The sequence below is a fragment of the Aspergillus campestris genome, assembly GCF_002847485.1.
Source record: "Aspergillus campestris IBT 28561 chromosome Unknown P168scaffold_17, whole genome shotgun sequence".
In the NCBI taxonomy this organism is placed as follows: domain Eukaryota; kingdom Fungi; phylum Ascomycota; class Eurotiomycetes; order Eurotiales; family Aspergillaceae; genus Aspergillus; species Aspergillus campestris.
The window spans coordinates 16,419-37,092 of record NW_020194352.1 but is presented as its reverse complement, the minus strand read 5'-3'; the positions used below and the strand labels follow the sequence as shown (position 1 = coordinate 37,092).

Sequence of the window (20,674 nt, the reverse complement as noted above, 5' to 3'; positions counted from 1 at the left end):
CTATGTCCGACATGAATACTAGCCACCCGTAACGATATGGACACACATGTATTGGGTGGGCAATCAAAAGGCTGATGAAGTGACACCAGGCTGAGCGCAGGGTGGCGCGACGGGGTACTAGCCAGGCATCGAAACATATGAACTGAGTCGCACAAAAGAAATGACGATCAACGGGGTAATGGGAGCAGGGAACATAGAATCTAGACAAGTAAATAAAAAAGATCACAGCATGATGTCTTCAACAGCATTTCCCCCCCGCGCTGCCATTGAGTGCGGATCCTTGCTGGTCTATGATAACCCCCTGACCAGAACCAGCCTGCTCTTTGGAAGTGTCCATGCCTTTCTTTATGTCCGAAGCAAGATTATAGAAGGCTTTCTCGATGTTGATATTGTTCTTCGCCGAAACCTCGAGAAAGGGTATGCCAAGCTCGTCTGCGAGTTGCTGGCCTTGTTCAGTAGAAACAGCCCGCTTCTCTTCCCAGTCGCATTTATTCCCGATGAGAATTTTATGCACACCTTCGCTAGCATGTTGCTCGACGTTCGAAAACCATGTTCTGATGTCTGTTGGGAGCGATCGATAAATTAACATCAAAATGTTCTGATCAAAGTCCAAAGGAAAGGAAGCTTACTCTGAAATGATCGTTCGTCCGTGACATCATATACAAGAAGGATGCCCATCGCTCCTCTGTAGTACGCGGTTGTGATGGTTCTGAACCGTTCTTGCCCAGCGGTATCCCATATCTGAAGTTTTACACGCTTGCCATCCAATTCAATTGTGCGAATCTTGAAATCGATGCCGATGGTGGTGATGAATGATGGAGTGAACGAATCCTCACTGAATCGCAAAAGACAGCATGACTTCCCTACACCAGAATCTCCGATCAATAGTAGTTTGATCTAATAGGTTCCGGTCTTTAGTTATTTATTCCTTCGTAGAAGATGTATGTAGAGATGCTTACCAGAAAGTCGTAATTCCTAGTCCCGGCCATTATGGGATAAGCTCGGTGCCCCTGAGCTGGCCGATGCAAAGGGTGATTATGTGGGTAGGTGTGTGGCTTGTTTCTTTTTTCTTCTCCCTTCTATTTTCTTTTCCAGAATGAAGTATAGAGTGGAGTAGAATTCAAGGAAGACGAAGAAGGCAACGGAGATGGATATCCTTATCAATAATGTGAGAATCACCGGGATATAATTCGTCACGCTAAATCTTGTGATCTGGTCTTTCGTTTTGTCTTGCCTGGGTCGTCTTGTCTCGTCTTTCACTTTCCGTGCTAAGGGGTTTTGCCTGCAGGACAGCTGCAGCCACCGAAAGGTGGCAAGTGTTCTGTCTCTAAAAGATTTGACGAGTCGGGCGGTGGAACAAGAAGTCGGGGAGATATGGGTGAGCGCTATTTGTGTCGGTCGTGGAGGGCGGTCTATTTATAAGACTTGGGGTAGGTGGAATAGACGGTTTTAAGCGGGTTGTTCTGGGCCTTAATTTAAGCGCTCCGCGATGTCTGACGTCCTGGCCTTCACAAGTAGAAAATGTGCCTCGAGAAAGTGACTGATAGTATACTCTGAAGAGCAGTTATGTGGAAGTGGAAACTAGGGATGCAACGATGATACACTTGCAGACGCCAGCGGACACCACCTAGTTGGGTAGTTGACTGCCTCGTATTAAATCAAACAGTCAGGCACCCCCACTGTCCACTATTCGGGGGCCATACCATTCATACGCTAAGAGTTAAGTTACCTTAGCACCCCTCCTACTTTGTTACGGGTCGGAAGAGTATTACCATTCCTGCTTTATTTTTACGGGGTACTTGCGCATGCTTGATGATTCTTATCTTTACTCCTGTCCCCCTGGCAATTATTACCTCTACATTATGTGAATAGACTAGAAATCTGAAATGAGAAAGTCAAACAGCTCGTACACTAAAATATAGCTGAGCATCAACCAAACTTGTTGAATGCGCAACGACTAAGTACGGAGTAGAATTACTCCAAACATTAAAAGGGGTTCGGGTTCGTACCACATTTAGATTTCAGTGTTTACACAATACCGTGGAATGGATACTGATAGTTTACCTGGCTGTAATTCTTCATCGTGATAAAACAAACATACAAGGAGATACAAAGCTTTGAAACAAATAGATATAGACCTCAGTGAATTACTGGATGTGTTTGAAATACACCCAAAAAACTCTCTCTACAACGTTAATCTTCCTATCAACGTTATTTTGGTTTATCAAGTCGCTGATATCTTCCCGGAATGCACGAAAGCTGGCAGCATTCAGGATCGGCCTTGCTTTTTGAAGTAAAACTTCGGTATCGCATATCAGGAGGCCTTGGTCTCGGCGAGCAATTTGTCCGCTGGGACTGATTGTCGATGATGATAATAATGTACGATGAACATTCCTATCCACACATCAGTCTCTTGCTCTGTAGTCATGGGTTCATGGGGTCTATACCGCAATGCGTATCGCAAGTCGTCCTGTTTTCTACCCATACGCAACCCTCTTCGAGTACCAAAGAAGCCAGAGAACCACCGCGCCAATGCGTATGACACTAGGATCCCCGGCGTTAGACCGACAAACCTGGGGCGTATTAGTCTCACGTTGGATTCATTTCAAGGATTCTGCATACCCGAAGACAAGCTCTTGACTTTTCAACAGAGTGTCAATACCACCAATCGCGATCTCAACATCAACTTTGGTCTTTTGGATCTGTATCAAAAGAGCTCGCACCAGATCACCGCGAACGGTTCCAATGAAAGGAGTCCGCAAGTCTTTTTCATAGGCTTTCAAAACTGGAGTCAAGTCACCTTCGTGCACTTTAATCGTGGCGTCATGCATATTGACCGCAGTATCACCATGTTTTGAAGCACCACGATCCACGATGAAGTCCACTACCATCCTCTCTAAACTGGCTCTGTCGGCTTCGAGGCTGTTCTTGCTCATCAATGCGATCTCGCTTTTCTCATCGTGCCTTATGGTTCCAATAAGCCTTACTATGGGATCGAGAACCCAATTGTTCCAGAACCCAGCTATAGTAGTCCCGAATTCTCGAACCCATTCGAGAATATCATGGCGCCGAGCACTCAGAATTCTCAGGGAAGTACTGGCTGACAAGATCATCAACGAGGCTGGTAACCAATAACGCACTAGACGCGACGGACGTCCTGAGTCTTTGAGGACAGTCGCAGAACGTAGAGTATAGGCCGGAAGGAGTTCCTTCAGAACAGAGAGCAGCCGTTGACCCAGGTAATCGATCTGCCGGGCAGATTGTAGACTGCTAGGCTTTTCCTCTGAGTACATAGCAATGCTTCTGTCGACCGCGGCAAGGATTTCTTCGCAGTCGTGGTGTTCGGCACTATCACTCAAGCTCTGCAGCAGAGACTCAATTACCATGACACTCCTTAATATGATGTCCTCTAACTTATGCCCGGACTTTGTCTGGTGTAAGTGGTTATCTGACTTGAAGAGGGCACATTGATCCATAAGAAGTCCCATGGCAGTTGCATGGGCGTTCCTCATCTCCTTTAGCATGTATTTTTTTCGCGCCATGTCCCACCTACAAATCATGAATGGCGATGTCAACGCGGACGATATAGGGCCCAATATCCGGGGGTACCTGGATTTAGACATTATACCATAGAATCGCGAATGTCCGTACAAAGCTGCGGCCGGATATCTTGACTGGCAGTCGGTATAATGGGAGCCCTTTCCTATCTTCACTAGTATATGCCACAATGCTAGGGGTGACGTCTGTATCATGTGCAGACCAGTATACCAAGAGGAATCCAGAACATCGTCCCAATACAGTATTTCATCGCTGAGCGTGAGCGTCCGGTCCAAGAAGAGTTTAGACACTACACCCAGGGTCTGTGCCGTTGCCTTCGCGACTAATATCCAGTAATTTTCCAACTCGCGTGTGGCGAGTACATCAGGATGCTGCCTAAATTCATCGAAAGGAAACCGAGGGAATTTTGAGATTGAGTCCGCTATTTGCTCTGGTCGTAAGATTGGACGCGATTTGGATGTCACGGAGAGATTGTCCAGCAGCTGTTCTAATCTTGCCGAAAATTCAACCACTGCGGGCGTCTCGATCACAGGGAATTCCTCCAGGTCAATGTAGACATCATTGCTGCGCTCCTTCAACTTATCAAGTTGTATGTTGATGCGATTGATATTACTAGGAGAACGTTTGAGTATGAATGCTGTGATCAAACACTAAGGAACACTTACTCATTTATTATAGACATCGTATGATTTACAATCTGGGAGTTAGTAGGTGATATTTGGTGGTCGGGGGCGGTAGGTATTCGCAAAAACCCCATACACGATGGAAGGGGGAATTATTACATCAGTAATCTGGGTTGGAAATTTGAGAAATCCGCAAACTTCCCTGTCCCCCAAGGAGGTGGCACATTTTTAATCTTTCACATAAACAAAGTTCATCTCAGAATGAATTAAGCTAGTCATCAGTGTCATGCCGCAAATTTGCAACCAGAAATGTGGGCTTATCATTACTTTTGAGTCTGGCACTGACTTTACATAAACTATTCTTAAGATGAGAACTGGTCATCATATCGCTGTCTTGAGCCGAATAATCAGAGCCATTTCTCCGACGAGAGTCTTCAGAGCTTACTTGCAGTAGATTATTTAACCAGGGACCAAATTGTAATATATATATATATGTCTAAAAGTAACTAAAAAGATAAAAGTTAAAATTTAAGACAGACGATGAGAAAGGCTAATGACTTTTATTCATGACATCTCTGAGATCCTATTGTTCTGCATACAAACCTAAAGACTGTACTCCGTATTTGAAAATGAAATGACGAGCCGGAACCAGAGAAAACAAACAAAAGAAAGGGGGCAAGGATGTGTTGAGATCATGAAAGATAAACCAACCTCTACTCCGTACACAGTACTAACAACGACATAGGATGTCAGGGGTCAGCCTGGGGTCCTTCTTAGGATTATCAGCTGTTACGGATCGAAATTCTAATAATCATTCCATTAGTGGGCCAAGACCAAAATGAGGGTGGAATGGGAGGTGGAGCATTAAGGAGTCGAACCGGTACTAATCGGCTAGCAGGTGGTGCCAGAATAATGTGGAAGGGCCAGGGCCAAGGGGTGAGAAAAAAAGAAGTCTCGCCACCTCGGGAGCGGACCTGATAGCGCGGCCCCCGACCACCAATTTGTCCCTGAAATACCGCCCTTAATCCGCCATCAATCCGCAAATTGTACACTCTTCCATAACTCTTTCGTTCGTCATAAATCTGCCTTTAATCCAGGGCACGACTTTCTACACACAGAGGTGACTTTTGGGAAGGTGCAACACTACAATTGCTAAACCACTGGTTGGCACCACGGCAACAGGGATTTCATTGTCAACAAACACAATGTGAGCGCTTATCCCAGCCCCGTTCCGCCCTACAGTATGCCGGCAAGAAAGGTGTGTGGTTGCTAATTACTATGTTAAGGAATTCTACTCTGTTTTCTGAGACCCCAGTGACATACTGGGGGCAATTCGATGACATTTCAAAATACAACCCCCAGCTTAACGTTGTCGAAAGACTTTGGACTGCTTGGTATGCTTGGATGCAGAATGATGTTCTCGCAACTGGCATCATGTCGTTTGTCATGCATGAGCTTGTTTATTTCGGTCGCTCCTTGCCATGGATCCTCATAGATAGCACGGGGTTTTTGAAAAACTACAAAATACAAAATGTGGGCATTGTATATGTTCGAAAATGGGAACTTGGCTGACTGGCACAGAACAAAATACCCTCAGTACGAGAACAATGGGACTGTGCGAAGTTTGTCTTGCTCAGTCATTTCACTGTGGAATTGCCACAGATTTGGTAAGGATTTAGACTTGAGTCAACAAATGTGACTTTCCAGCTGATTATCTGTCATTTTGTTAGGCTCTTTCACCCAATGGCTCAATTCTTCGGCCTTTCGACCTCCGTTCCGTTCCCGTCTGTCTGGACCATGGCTTACCAGATTGCGGTGTTCTTTGTACTTGAAGATACTTGGCACTACTTTTCTCACCGCGCGCTACACTGGGGCCCTCTCTATAAGGCGATCCACAAGATCCATCACCAGTACTCAGCGCCTTTTGGAATGGCAGCTGAGTACGCCTCACCTATTGAAGTCATGATTCTGGGCTTTGGCACCGTTGGGTGCCCGATCCTCTGGTGTGCAATCACCGGGGACTTGCATATTTTCACCATGTATGTTTGGATTGTGCTACGTCTGTTCCAGGCGGTCGACTCGCACAGCGGCTATGAGTTTCCTTGGAGTCTTCACCACTTCCTTCCATTCTGGGCCGGTGCCGATCATCATGACCTGCATCATGAGAAATTCGTGGGAAACTATTCGAGCAGTTTCAGGTGGTGGGATTACCTGCTCAATACCGAGTACTCTCTTGAGGCGACTCAACGACGGAGAGAAGATAAGGTGTCCAAGAAGGCGCAGTAAATCTCCAATGTTGTGCATTTAGGGGATGTGGCGCTGCTTGAACCACAGAAACGAAGCTACTAAGTTTATACGCGTGGATGTTTAAGTGTCGGCGAAAGTTTCCGAACGGGCTTTTCTCATACATAGCTTAATTCTTTTGATGTATCACTCATATACTATTATTTTAATGCAATTCTTATGTTCATGGATTCTTCTTGATGTAAACTTGACATGGGTACTGTGGTATTCATGACTTGCAAGTAAATAGTGATCTCTGGGTAATTTTAGCAAAGACTTTTTTTCCGCTGGCTGGAGTCCCACAGATATGAACAACTTTGCTGCGCAGGACAAAGCTAACAAGTTCTCTAGTATACTTTCTCTAGTAGTAGTAGTAGTAGTAGTAGTAGTAGTAGTAGTAGTAGTAGTAGTAGTAGTAGTAGTAGTAGTAGTAGTAGTAGTAGTAGTCCTTATTGTCCTGTCCTAGCTTGTTCATTTAATTAGCCGCTATATAAGATTGAGCAAAGCACAGCTCTACTTAGAGAAACTTAACTATAGTAGTAACTAATAAATATAAATATAGTAAATGAATAATATAAATATTATAAATTATTACTCTAATAAGACTTTATTTTATATTTCTTATAGAAATAACTTCAATTATCATGCTAGCTCCTGTAGCTTCTATGATACTAAATTATTATGATTTTATATATATTTGTGATTTTACAGTCTGAGGCAATTGATAAGAAATAGAGTGGCATAACCGCACCGCAAAAACCGAACCGAACCGCACCGAACCCGCAGCGGTGCGGGTTCGGGGGCGGGGGGTAGAATCCGCAGTGAGTTTGGTGCCGGGGGGGTAGAATCTACAGTAGATTCAGATACCTGAATAGGGCAGGTTAGATTATAGATCCCTAAATTATAAAACTAAAATCTATTTAGTTTAATTTAACCCTTTTAGCTTAGGTATTTAAATAGTATTTTAATATATTATATATAAGAATTTCATGAATTTTCTATATATCTAATAATATATTAATTATATTATTATTATTTTAATTTCTAAATTAGAGCTTTTTAATATTTTTAAAATTTATTAACTTCTTTATTTATTCAAGTTTTACAAGATCTCTTATTATTTATTTCTTATAATACTTATTAATCTCCTAGAATTTTTAATTTATTTTTTACTTAATTATAACATAAAAAATTATAATTATATTCTCTAAGTTATTAATATAAGTAAAACTTATAATTAACTTATTATATTATTATTATAAGAGATATATAACTTTTTTATTAAAATTTAAAGTATTAATATTCTAGATATTATATAATTTATTCTTATTATTCTTATTTTTCTTATTTTTCTTAATTAACTAGTTATTAAGCTCTTAAATATTTATATTTATTAAGCTAGTAATTAAAAAAAATATTTTAGTTTTTATCTTAATAAATTTTTATTATCTTAACTTTCTAGACTTTATAAACTTATTATTAAGTAAATATTACTAGTATATATATATTTCTAGCTATAATCTGGTTTATATATATTTTTACTAGTATATCTAAAGTATATTTAAGCAAGTTAAATTAAGATTTATATAAGATTATTAAATAAAAATTCTTAAGCTTAATAATTTTATAATATAAGATAATAATCTTAAACTAGAGTATTATAAGTATATAATTTATTTTTTTATAATATTAATAAATTTTAGACTAGTTATAAGAAAAGTATAATATAATTTTAATTCATAATAATATTAAGTTAATTAAATTTTTTTATTATAAGTAAGAAGATAGTACTAATATATTTTTAATATAATTAATTTAATATATAAATAAAATAAACTAAATAATAGAAAATATTACTTTTTATATCTTTATTATTTTAGTAATTTAATAATTTTTCTTAATCATTTCTATATTAGACTAGTTATTCTTAGCTAACTTTGTATCTAGCTTTCTCATATACTTATCTTATAAGCTTATATTAGAATAACCATTAACTTCCTGTGATGGCTAATCCAAACAAGCCTATTAAAGAACTTGATTTCTTAATAGTTACTTCTTCCTGTTACTGAAGTTATATAATAAATTATATAATTATTATTTAATTTTTTACTAATATCTAATTATTTCTTAAATATATAATTACTAGCTCTTTTAAAATAAGAAATTTAAAGTTTTTTGTTCTTTTAAATATTCTTTTATTTTTTTTAATTTAATTTAAATTATCTAGTCTTATTCTTATTATTTAACTTAATTTATTTACTTAAATTAAACTTAGTTATATTTTTTTCTAGATTTAATTTAAAAAGATTTACTTCTTATAAATTTTATTTATTTTAAGATTTAATAATTATAAGCATGGTTATTTACTTTCTTATTTTTTTTTAAAAAAAATTTTTTTTTTTAATTTACAAGATAAACTTTTTTTAAATTATTAATTTTTTATTATTAATTACTTTTCTTATTACTCCTGTTTTCTTATTTACTTATTAATTACTAAACTATTAAAATAACTATAAGTATTCCTAAATTAAATATTATTTTAAATTTATTAAAGAATTAGCTACTTTAAATTAATTATATTTAACTTATTATAAAGAATAAAGAAATATAAGATTATATTAATTTTATAATAATTATATTATATATTATACTTATTAAACCTAAGTATCTTGATCTTATATTATTTAATAAATAAATAATTATTATTAAGAATTTATTAATTAATTATTATAAAATATAATATATTATAATAAAGAATTATAAGATTAAAATAAAAAAATATAAGTAAATTTAGACTAGAATATTATATATATTTTTATATATATTTCTTAGTTACTTTTAATTAATTACTAATAATAAATTATTTATATTAAATTTTTTAAGATAAGCTAGCTGTTATGGAAACCCAACAAGATTAATATCCCATAAAGGCAGCATAGTTAGGCAGAAGTCTAACACTAATTAATTAGTACAAGATCAAGAACCCTGCAAGAAGAATACACAAGTTATATAATTATATACTTAAATATCTATCTCAAGAGATATATAGTAAAGTATACACAGGCAGATATACTAATTAAATATATCTTATTATCTACTCTAAAAGGTATATAAGAAAGTATATAACTAAAGAATATATAAGGATATTTATTTACCTATATCTATAATTTAATTAATTATATTTAATAATATTATTATTCAAGACTATATAGTTCAAGTCTGAGTATATCTTTTATCTAGTTTTTACTTATCTATACTTTACTAAGTATTAAGTATATATACTTAATATATCTTATTTCTTTTCTTACTTATTAGTTACCTTTAGACTATCAGATTACTTTATTAATTAATATAAATAATATAATTACTATATAAGATCTCAGGTTAGTTTAATTTATTATTAATAATTAATAAAAAGATCACAGGGTGCTCTTTATCTTAAATAATCTAAATTATTAATACTAGTATAATAAAAGCTTAAAGAGATTCTAGGATCTTAATATATTAAATACTAGTTAATATAAATAAAGTCTTAGGTTAACTTAAAATAAATTAAAATATTATTATATTAAATAATAATAGAATAGCTGTGCTAATTCCTAAGACTAGTAGTAAAAGTAATTAAAAAGATACTAGTAATAAGCTAATTCTAGTAAATATTATTAGTATAATTAAGTAACTACAGGTATATATTATAATCTTAAAAAGATAACTTATAACTTATACTATTAAGATTAAATTACTAGAGATATTTAATAATACTTATTCTAAGCTTTATATATTTTTAATATAAATAAATATATATATAAAAATAAATAGAGAAAAACTTGTTACTAAATCTAATAAAATTATATTTATTATTATATACCTAAAGAGTCTAGTATTTAATTAATTTAAATCTTATATTAGGAACTTCTAGAATAATATTAAAAATAATTAAGATAATAAAATTAAAAAAGTATTTAAAAGCTATAATAATTTTAAAAAATAACTCTATATAATATTCAGAGATATTAATATAATTTAAAATATAAAATAAAAATTATAATAATTATAATAATTTAAATTAATTAGCTAGTATACTTCAGAATTTTAGTAAGTTATATCTTAGTTAAATTAAAATAATAATACTTATATTATATAATTCAAGGAAGAGCTTAAACCAGAGATTTAAGAGAAACTAATTTAAATAAAATAGCTAGAAACTCTTAGCAAGATAATTAAATAAGTAATTAAGATTAATAATAAGTTATTTAACTTTAATATTAAATATAAAAATTAGTCAGGTAATAAATACTAAGATAATTAAAGAATAAGCTAGTATAATATTAATAATAAATAATAAGCACAGCTAAAAAGCTAAGAATATAATAATTCTTATAAGCTATAATTAATAAAGCTAGATATAGCTTAATATCAAGAAATTCCTAAGAAAGAAAGAGAATAATATTAAAATAATAAAGTATATTATAATTATAAAAAATAAGGCTATATAATAAGGGAATATTAATTAAACTAATAATAAAAAAATAATAATAAGAAATTATAAAAGTAGTTAAAAGCTATTTATAAAGAAGTTAAAAATACTTAGAATAATAATAAGAATAAGAGATTTAAGATAGATCTACTAGCTAAGAAATTATATATAACTTATAAAATTAATTAGTTAAATAAATTTATAGATCTAAGTAATTATTAATAAAGTAATAATAATAATTATAATATAGAAAATTAAAGCTATTTTAATAAAGAAAAAAAGATAATAAAATTTAATAATAAAAATAATAAATTTTATATAAGGACAGATAGGTCTAATAAAACTATTAATATAAATAAGCTAGTTAAAGAGAATAAATTTTCTAGTATAATTTATAATAATATTAATTTACTTAATAAAAAATTTAATACTTAAGTAAGAGATCTAAGACTAAGCTTAGAAATAAATATATCTTAAAATTCTCTAGAACTAGAGAAAACTATAAAAGAATATTATAAAGAAACTAATATATAAAATATTATATAAGTATTAGTCAAGCTAAGAAAGTAATTAATTATAATTAATAGAATTAGAGTACTTAATAAAGTTATTAAAGTAAGTATTTATAATAAGATTAAGAATTATACTTACTAGAACCTAGAATACTAGAAAAAAACTAATAAAATATAAGAAATATACTAGTAAAAACATGTGTAATACTTAGGAACCTGATATATCTAGTATTAAAAGAATAATATCTAATATTATAAGAAACTATTAAAACTCAAGTATAAATAATATTCTAATTTATATAATAAATATAATTATAATTAATACTTATATATTTATTATAAGACACACTCAAGGCATAAGAGATTATTATAAATAATATATTATAATAAAAATTATAAAGAACATAGCATGAAAAAGAAAATATTTAGATATTATTTAAAAGTATCTAATAATATAAAAGAATAGAAAATAACTTATTCTTACTAGAATTTATAATACTTATATAAAGAATATCTATAATATCTAGAATACAAGTAGATATACTAGATAATTTATTATAAAAACTAATATATAATATATTATAATAATAAATTTATTAATAATTACTTTTTAATATAATTATACTATAATCAAGAATCTAATTAAAAAAAAAGAAAGTAACTTATAATAATAGGATAGGAAACTTATATTAAGTTTATTATATAAGTATATAAATAAGTAATTAAAGTAATACTTAATTTTAGAATAATAAATAACTTTATAAACTCTTAATTCTAATAAAAACTAAGTATTAAAGATATTAGAAAAGCTAATCTAAAACTTATTATAAAATTAAATAATAAAAACTTAAGAAATTATCTTATAATTAAATTAGGACTAATTCCTATAATTATACTTAATTATTTTAAATAAATAAACTTTAATATAATATAATTAAAATAATATAATATAATACTAGGAATCTTATAACTCAGGGATTATAATCTAGAAATTAATTAAAAAATAAGTAGTTTTTAATTTATAAATTATAATTATTTAAAGTAAGAATAAATAATAAAAATATTTAAGTCTTAATAATATACTTAAGAGTAAGAAGCCTAAGTATTAACTAAAAGATTTAAAAATAAATTTAATAATAATTATATAATATAAGTATTAGTAATAATAAAGCCAAGTTATTAAGATTAATTAATAATATTATTAAAATAAGTACTAGATATAGTAATAAATTATTATAAAATTATAATACTAGAGAAAGTTATTAAGAGACTTATAAGTAAGAGACTTAATACTAGTAATATTAAAATATAAATATTAGTAGTAATAAAATAGATTACTATATTATTAGATTATAAGAGATTTAAAAAATTATTTAAGTAATTTAAAAATCCTGAATTACTAGAATATAGAATATATAATTATACTATTTTAATTAAAGAAGAAAAATAAGTAGTATATAAAAAATTTATTTAATATTAGAAAAAGAATTATAAATATTATAAGTATATATTAAGGAATAGCTAGTAAAAAAAATAATTTAATTATTAAAATTACTAGTAGAATATAATATTTTATTTATATTAAAAAAAGATAGAAGTTTATAACTATATATAAATTATAAATTACTTAACTAAGTTATAATTAAGAATAAATATATATTATTATTAATTATAAAGATATAAGATAAGCTTAAGAGAGCTAAGATCTTTATAAAACTTAATATTATAGATATATATAACAGGCTATATATAATTAAGAAAAATAAATAAAAAATAATATTTAGAATAAAATATAATTATTATAAGTATTTAGTTATATTATTTAGTCTTATTAATATACTAGTATTATTTTAGAAATTTATTAATAAAGTACTAGGAGAATTACTAGATATATTTATTATTATATATCTTAATAATATTCTTATCTTCTTAAAGAATCTTAAAGAATATAAAATATATATTAAATAAGTATTATAAAAGCTATAAATTACTAAGCTATAATATAAATTAAAGAAATATAAGTTTTATATTATAAAAATAGACTTTCTAGAATACTAGATATTTATAAAGAAAATTTATATTAATAAAAATAAAATTTAGGTAGTCAGGGACTAGCTATAATTAAAAAATCTTAAAAAATTATAATAATTTATAAGATTAATAAACTATTACTAAAGATTTATTTATTATTATATATATAAGCTAGATCTACTCTTTAATCTAATAAAGAAAATAGAGAACTTTAACTAGACAGATAATTATTAAAAAATATTTAAAAATATTAAATACTAACTTATTATTATACTAGTCTTAATATAATATAATCTAAAGAAAGAAATAATAATTAAGATAAATATTTTAGATTATATTATTAGAATAAGAATAACTTAACTAAGAGATAATAATAAACTAAAACTAGTTATATTTTATTTAAGAAAATTAATCTAAGTAAAACTAAACTATAATATTTATAATAAGAAATTATTAGTAATTATTATTATATTTAAAATATAAAGAGTCTATCTTAAAGAAGTAAAGTAATAAGTTATTATTAAAATAAATTATAAGAATTTTACTTTTTTTATAATAATTAAAGAGTTAATATAAAGACAGGCAAGATAATTAGAAATATTATTATAATATAATTTTAGAATCTAATATTATAAGAATAATAAAAATAGCCTAGCTAATATACTAAGTTAATAACTAGATTATAAGCTAAAGAATAAAATTATTAAACTTATAATTCTTAAGTAATATAAAAATAGATTATTAATATATAATTATTAATAACTAGTAAAAATTATAAAAATTAAGAATAATTTATTAGACAAGTTAATTTATAAAATAAAAAGAGATAAAAATATTTAAGAAATATTAAATAACTTAATAAATAATAATAAATTAGTTATAAATAAAGATAGATTAGTCTATATATATAAACTTATTTATATATCTTATTATATAAGATAAGAGATTATTAAAATATATTATAATAAACTATTTCAAGAATATTTTAGAATTAAGAAAATATATAAATAAATTACTTAAAATTATTATTAGTCTAATATATAAAAAATTATATAAAGTTATATTTAAAATTATAATATTTATATATAAGATAAGCCTGTAAGATACTAGTCTTATAAAAAGATATAATTACTAGATATACTAAAGTAATTATAAGAATAAATTATAATAGACTTTATTAAACTACTACCAGAATCTTAAGAATAAGATATAATTATTATTATTATAAATAGATTAATAAAATATATCTAACTTATATTAATAAAGAGTACTATAATAATACAAGATATAGCTTATATATTATTATATTATATTATTATTAATCATAGAATACTATAGAAAATTATATTAAATAAAGATAAGCTTTTTATATTAAAATTTTAAAAATTATTAATAAATATTATAAGAATTAATTATTACTTAATAATAATATATTATTTACAAGTAAATAATTAGATAAAAAGAATTAACTAGACTATTAAATAATATCTTTAATATTATATTAATTATAATCAAAATAATTAGGAATAATACTTACTAATAATATAATTTATATATAATAATATAACACATGCAACCACGCATAAAATCTTATTTTATATAAATTATAGTTATTATCTAAAGATATATAATAAATCTAGGAATAAGGAAATTATATTAAAATAAATAAAAAAAATAATAAAAATACTTAAAATACTATACTAGTAATTAATAAGAGATATTAACTTTATAAATAGATAGTAATTTACTATAATAAGTATTATAAGAAAAAATCTAATTTAAAAAAAGAAAAAAAGATATTCCTACTTTATAAAAATATTAAAATTAAATAATTAAGTCAGAAACTTGACTACTAAAAATTAGAATTATTTATTATTAAAAAGAAATTAAGAATAGTTAATTATTAGCTAAAGCTACTAGAATTAATATATTATATATATCTAGTCTTTTATATCTTATTATTAGAACTAGTATTAAAAAAAAGCTAAATTATAATAAATATAAAAATTAATAAAAGTATTAAATAAGAATATAAAGTTAAGAAAATCTTAAGAGATAAATAAGTTAGTAAAAAATTATTTTACTTAATTAAATAAAAAGATTATAATATCTTGGAAAATATATAAGAGTTTATTAAGAATTTAATAAATTATTACTAGCTAGTTTAATAATATTACTAGTAAATAAATTAATATTTATTTAAAAAGAAGAATTATTTATTACTTAAGAAAAACTAAAGATATCTAATATTATAATAAGTTAAGTATTATCTTAGATATTAGCCAGATAATCTAGCTCTTAAAGATTCTTAATACTTAAAGAATTTTTCTTATTTAAATAAGCTATAACAGTAGAATCATACTCTAATATTTTAAAGTAATATTCTTTAAAAAACTTTTATTATTTATATAATTAAAGTAATTTTATAAATAAATAAATAGAGGCCTCTTCAGCCTCCTAATTTTATAATTAATTTTATTATATTAATTATAAATAAATTACTACTCTTTTTTATTATAAAAATATTTTTTATATTAATAATTATAATAGGTACAGGCAGTATAATTTTAATTCTTAAAATTTATTATATAATTAAGATTATAATTATTATAAAAAGCACAAAAGTTAAAAATAATATAATTATTATAAAGAATCTTTTAATACTATACTAAATAATTAGAAATATAAGTAAATATAATAAGAGAATATAATAGGAGATTAGAAAGTAAGTAAATAAGAAAACTAAAAAAATCTATCTTTATAAATTTTAAGAATAAAATATTAAGAGAAGAGAGAAGTAATATTATAAAAACTTAATAAGATTAATATTTTATAAAGATAGTATAGTTAGATAAAAGTCTAATATTAATTAATTAGTACAGGATTAAGAACCCTGTAAGAAGAATATATAAGTCATATAATTATATACTTAAATATTTATCTTAAAAGATATATAATAAAGTATACACAGGCAGATATACTAATTAAATATATCTTATTACTTATTTTAAAAGATATACAAGGAAGTATATAATTAAAGAATATATAAGAATACTTATTTACCTGTATCTATAGTTTAATTAGTTATATTTAATAATATTATTATTTAAGATTATATAGTTCAAGTCTGAGTATACCTTCTATCTAGTTTTTACTTATTTATACTTTACTAAGTATTAAGTATATATACTTAATATATCTTACTTCTCTTCTTGCTTATTAATTACCTTTAGATTATTAGATTACTTTATTAATTAATATAAATAGTATAACTATTATATAAGGCCTCAGGTTAGTCTAATCTATTATTAATAGCTAATAGAAAGATCACAGGGCGCTCTTTACCTTAAATAACCCAAGCCACTAATACTAGTACAGCAGAAGCTCGAAGGGATCCTAGGGTCTTGACACTAGCCCCTACTAGTAAAGCTTAAAAATATAATATTATTATTAAATATTATTTATTATAAAATTATAATTATAATTAATTATTAGATATATAAATTAGTTAATAAAAAAATACTTATATAAAAGTTATTAAGCTAGAAATAATTAAAATATAAGATTCAATTAGATTACTTATAATTTTATTAATTTAATTAATTATATCTTTAAGTATATTATAAATATATAATAAAATAAATTCCCTAAAATAAAAAAAATAAAAAAATTTAATAATTTTTTTATTTTCTAATTAAGTATTCTCAAAATTTATTTAAACTTAACTTATTAGGTAATTTATAATTATTAAAGATTATAAATATATAAATATAATTTTAAAGAATTAATCTAATTTTTTTTTTTCTTAAATTAGTAATATTCTTATAAAAGAAATCTTAATAATAATTATTATATATTTAAGAATTATTATTATATTAATAAATTATCTAATAAATTAACTAGATTTATTAAAAATTCAAAAATAATTAATTATTTTAAAGTCTAAAATTATAAGAAGTTTAGAATTATATATAATTATGTTTTAAAAAAGTTCTAGAAGCTAAAAAAGACTATAAAAATCTTTTTATAATAATTATTATATTTTTTATAAATTAATTAAAGTTAAAGATTTTAACTTATATATAAACTTATAATATTACTTTTAATATATATATTTATAATAACTTAACTTTATTTATTAAGTATAATCTAATAAATAATTTAAATCTTATTATTTATATTAATAATATAAGCTTAGTAATTAAAGATTTTAGTATTATTAAAATAACTTTAATTTATTAATACTTTTATAATATTATAAAGCTAACTTGAATTATTTATATATTAAATTTTTATATTAATATTATATTTATAAGCAGGGCTAAATATGTATTTTTTTAATTAATATCTTAATTATATAAAATTATTTTAGTAAAATAAGGTCTTATAAACTAGTTACTTAATAATTATATATTTATTTTAGTTATAACTTAAATAATAATTTTAATTATTATAAAAAACTTTCTAATTATAAAAAACTTTCTAATTATTATTTTTTAATCTTATCTAACTAATTAAAGACTCCTGTATATTTATAATACTATTAAATATCTAGTAAATATAAGTATTATATAAAAATTAAGTAATTTTTATAAAAAGTTTTATATTTAATAAAAGCTAATTTTTCTAAGTAAATATAAATTATAAAAAGTTAATTCTAAATAATTAATAATTAAATTAAATAATTATTAATTTTAAATTTAATAATCTTATTAAAAACTTTATTAAGAACTTTAATAATAATATTTTAACTTAAAACTAGTTAATATAATAATTTTTATTATAAAATAATAATAATTTTAAATAAATTATTAAATAAAGTAATAAAAAAATAAAGAAATAAATAATTCTAGAAATTAAATAATAATTCTTATAAATAATATAAATTATAACATCTTAAATTATTCATAATTTAAACAGAATTTTTTTTAATTTAACTTATTGAATAAATAATATAAGACTTTCTACTTAGCTTTATTATAAGCTTAATTTATTAATAAAAAAAAAATTTATTAGAAGAATCTTCTAGATTCTTTTTTTAATTAGTTAATAATATTAAGTTATTCTTATTCTTATAATTTTAAATATATAATTAATATTAAATTTAACTAGTTATTTTAAATAAACTTATTTACTTTAGTTCTAAAAGTCTTAATTAATAAAAATATATAAATTTTATCTCTTAAATAAGTATTTACTTATAAATTTATTTAAAATAATTAAGTAAGTATAAGATAAGATTATATATATTTATTACTTAATTAAGTATATTTGAAAAAATTAAGTATTACAATTTCATTAAGCTTTATATAAACTTTATATTTTAGAAAATCTATAATAAGATAAATTTATTAAAATACTTATTATTTTAAGATTAAATCTTAATCCTAAAGATTCTTATTTATTTATTAATAAATATATAATTATTATTCTTTTTATTAATCATATAATTCTATATACTTATTAATAATAACTAGTAACTTTATATAATTTAATATATATGTATATAAATAATTTATATTTACTAGATAAGAATAAAATACTAATATTTAATAAGAGATTAGTTTAAATATATAATTATAGTTATTCTATAATAAAAAAGTTTATTTTATAATATATAATTATTTTTATTAAGTATAAGATTATATCTTTATTTTTTATTTATAAATATTAAGTAATCCTGCCCCTGGTAATATAACTTTAAAATAATTATTATGAATAATATAATATTATAAGATATAATACAAATATAATAAATTATAAAATTATTTATAATATTATAGACTAAGATTAGAACTACATATTATTATAATAAATGAAAATTCTTAATTTATAATTCTTAGAGTGGGCAATAGCCAGGTCAGACCAGGTTAAGGATTCTTATCTTAACCTGACTACTAGTACATAGTCAGGTTAGACTCTCTATTTATACCTGACTATAGTATAGAAAAAATAATAATAAAAAATTATTTTAACTATTCTTGGCACCAAGATACTTATATCTTACTTATTTAAGTTAATATAATTAAGATTCTAGTCAGGTTAACTACTAGTTAATCTAACTATTTTAATTAATCTCTTTAAAATTTATAAGAAAGAGAGTATTTAATTCTAAAAAAAATATTAAAGATAAATATAGATTAATTTTACTTTAATTAACTTTATAAAGTTTCTCTATCTTAAATATAATAAATAAAATCTTTATTTTTAATAAAAAGTTCTTATTATATTAAGATATAGTATTAAAATATATATAATTATGTTATAAATTTTATATTACTTATATTAATCTTAGGTTTTAGTGAAATCTTGTATTAGATATTAAATTAATTAGTTATAATTATAATACTTTAATATATAAGTTATTTTATATACTTTTGATAAGAAAATTTATATTTTTAATATTCTTATAATAATTAATATTATAAAATTATTATTTTATTAAATAAGATTATTATTACTTAAGTAGATATTATTAAGTTTCTTAATTAATAATTAGTAATTATAATTTATAAAGATATTAGTTATAAATATAATTTTATTAATCTAGCAAAAATTATAAAAGATTTTTCTACCTCTTTTTATATTAATTACAAGAATTTAGTTATAACTAAAAAAAATAGTTAGATCTAGCTAAGTAGTAATATTATTATTATTTTATATATATATAATTATTATAATATATTATATTATATCTTAGTACTATCTTAACTATAATTATTATATTATAAATATTTAATAAATTATATTTTAGTTTAAATATAATATTCTCTTCTTATTATAATTCTTAAATATTTGTCTTTTTTATTTTCTAATATTTATATAATTAATAATAAAAATTTTTATTTATTATAATAAACTAATCTAACTTTCTTAATTTATATTTATAAAATAATATTATTATATTATTCTTCTTAATTTCTCAAGTCTTTACTAATAATTAGATAAATATTAATAAATATTTATTTTATTTTTTTATTTTTAATCTTAGTTTTATTTATCTTTCTAGAGATTAAAAGATTATTTAATATTTAAGTAATTAAATAAAGATTCCTATCTTTTAAAAATAGTAAGATATTATTATCTAGACTTAAAAGTAAAAACAGACAAAAAAATATTTATTTAATTAAAAAAAAATCTTTTTTATATAAAATAAATTTTATAAAGATATAGAATTCCTAGAAGAGATC

At 24.5% G+C, this 20,674-nt stretch overlaps 2 protein-coding genes across 2 annotated transcripts; one reads left to right on the top strand and one right to left on the bottom strand.

The window, feature by feature from the left end:
- Positions 1-238: 238 nt before the first annotated feature.
- Positions 239-3,293, bottom strand: srgA (Rab family GTPase srgA; the record flags this gene model as incomplete). Its single annotated transcript, XM_024838413.1, has 4 exons — positions 239-561; positions 630-897; positions 2,405-2,573; positions 2,623-3,293. The coding sequence occupies 4 exons, from the start codon at positions 3,291-3,293 to the stop codon at positions 239-241; spliced, it is 1,431 nt and encodes a 476-aa protein (XP_024688488.1).
- A 2,166-nt stretch (positions 3,294-5,459) lies between these two features.
- P168DRAFT_244943 (sterol desaturase family protein) lies at positions 5,460-6,467 on the top strand (the record flags this gene model as incomplete). The annotated part of the gene is made up of 3 exons (XM_024833952.1): positions 5,460-5,714; positions 5,763-5,848; positions 5,912-6,467. The coding sequence occupies 3 exons, from the start codon at positions 5,460-5,462 to the stop codon at positions 6,465-6,467; spliced, it is 897 nt and encodes a 298-aa protein (XP_024688487.1).
- Positions 6,468-20,674: the final 14,207 nt, after the last annotated feature.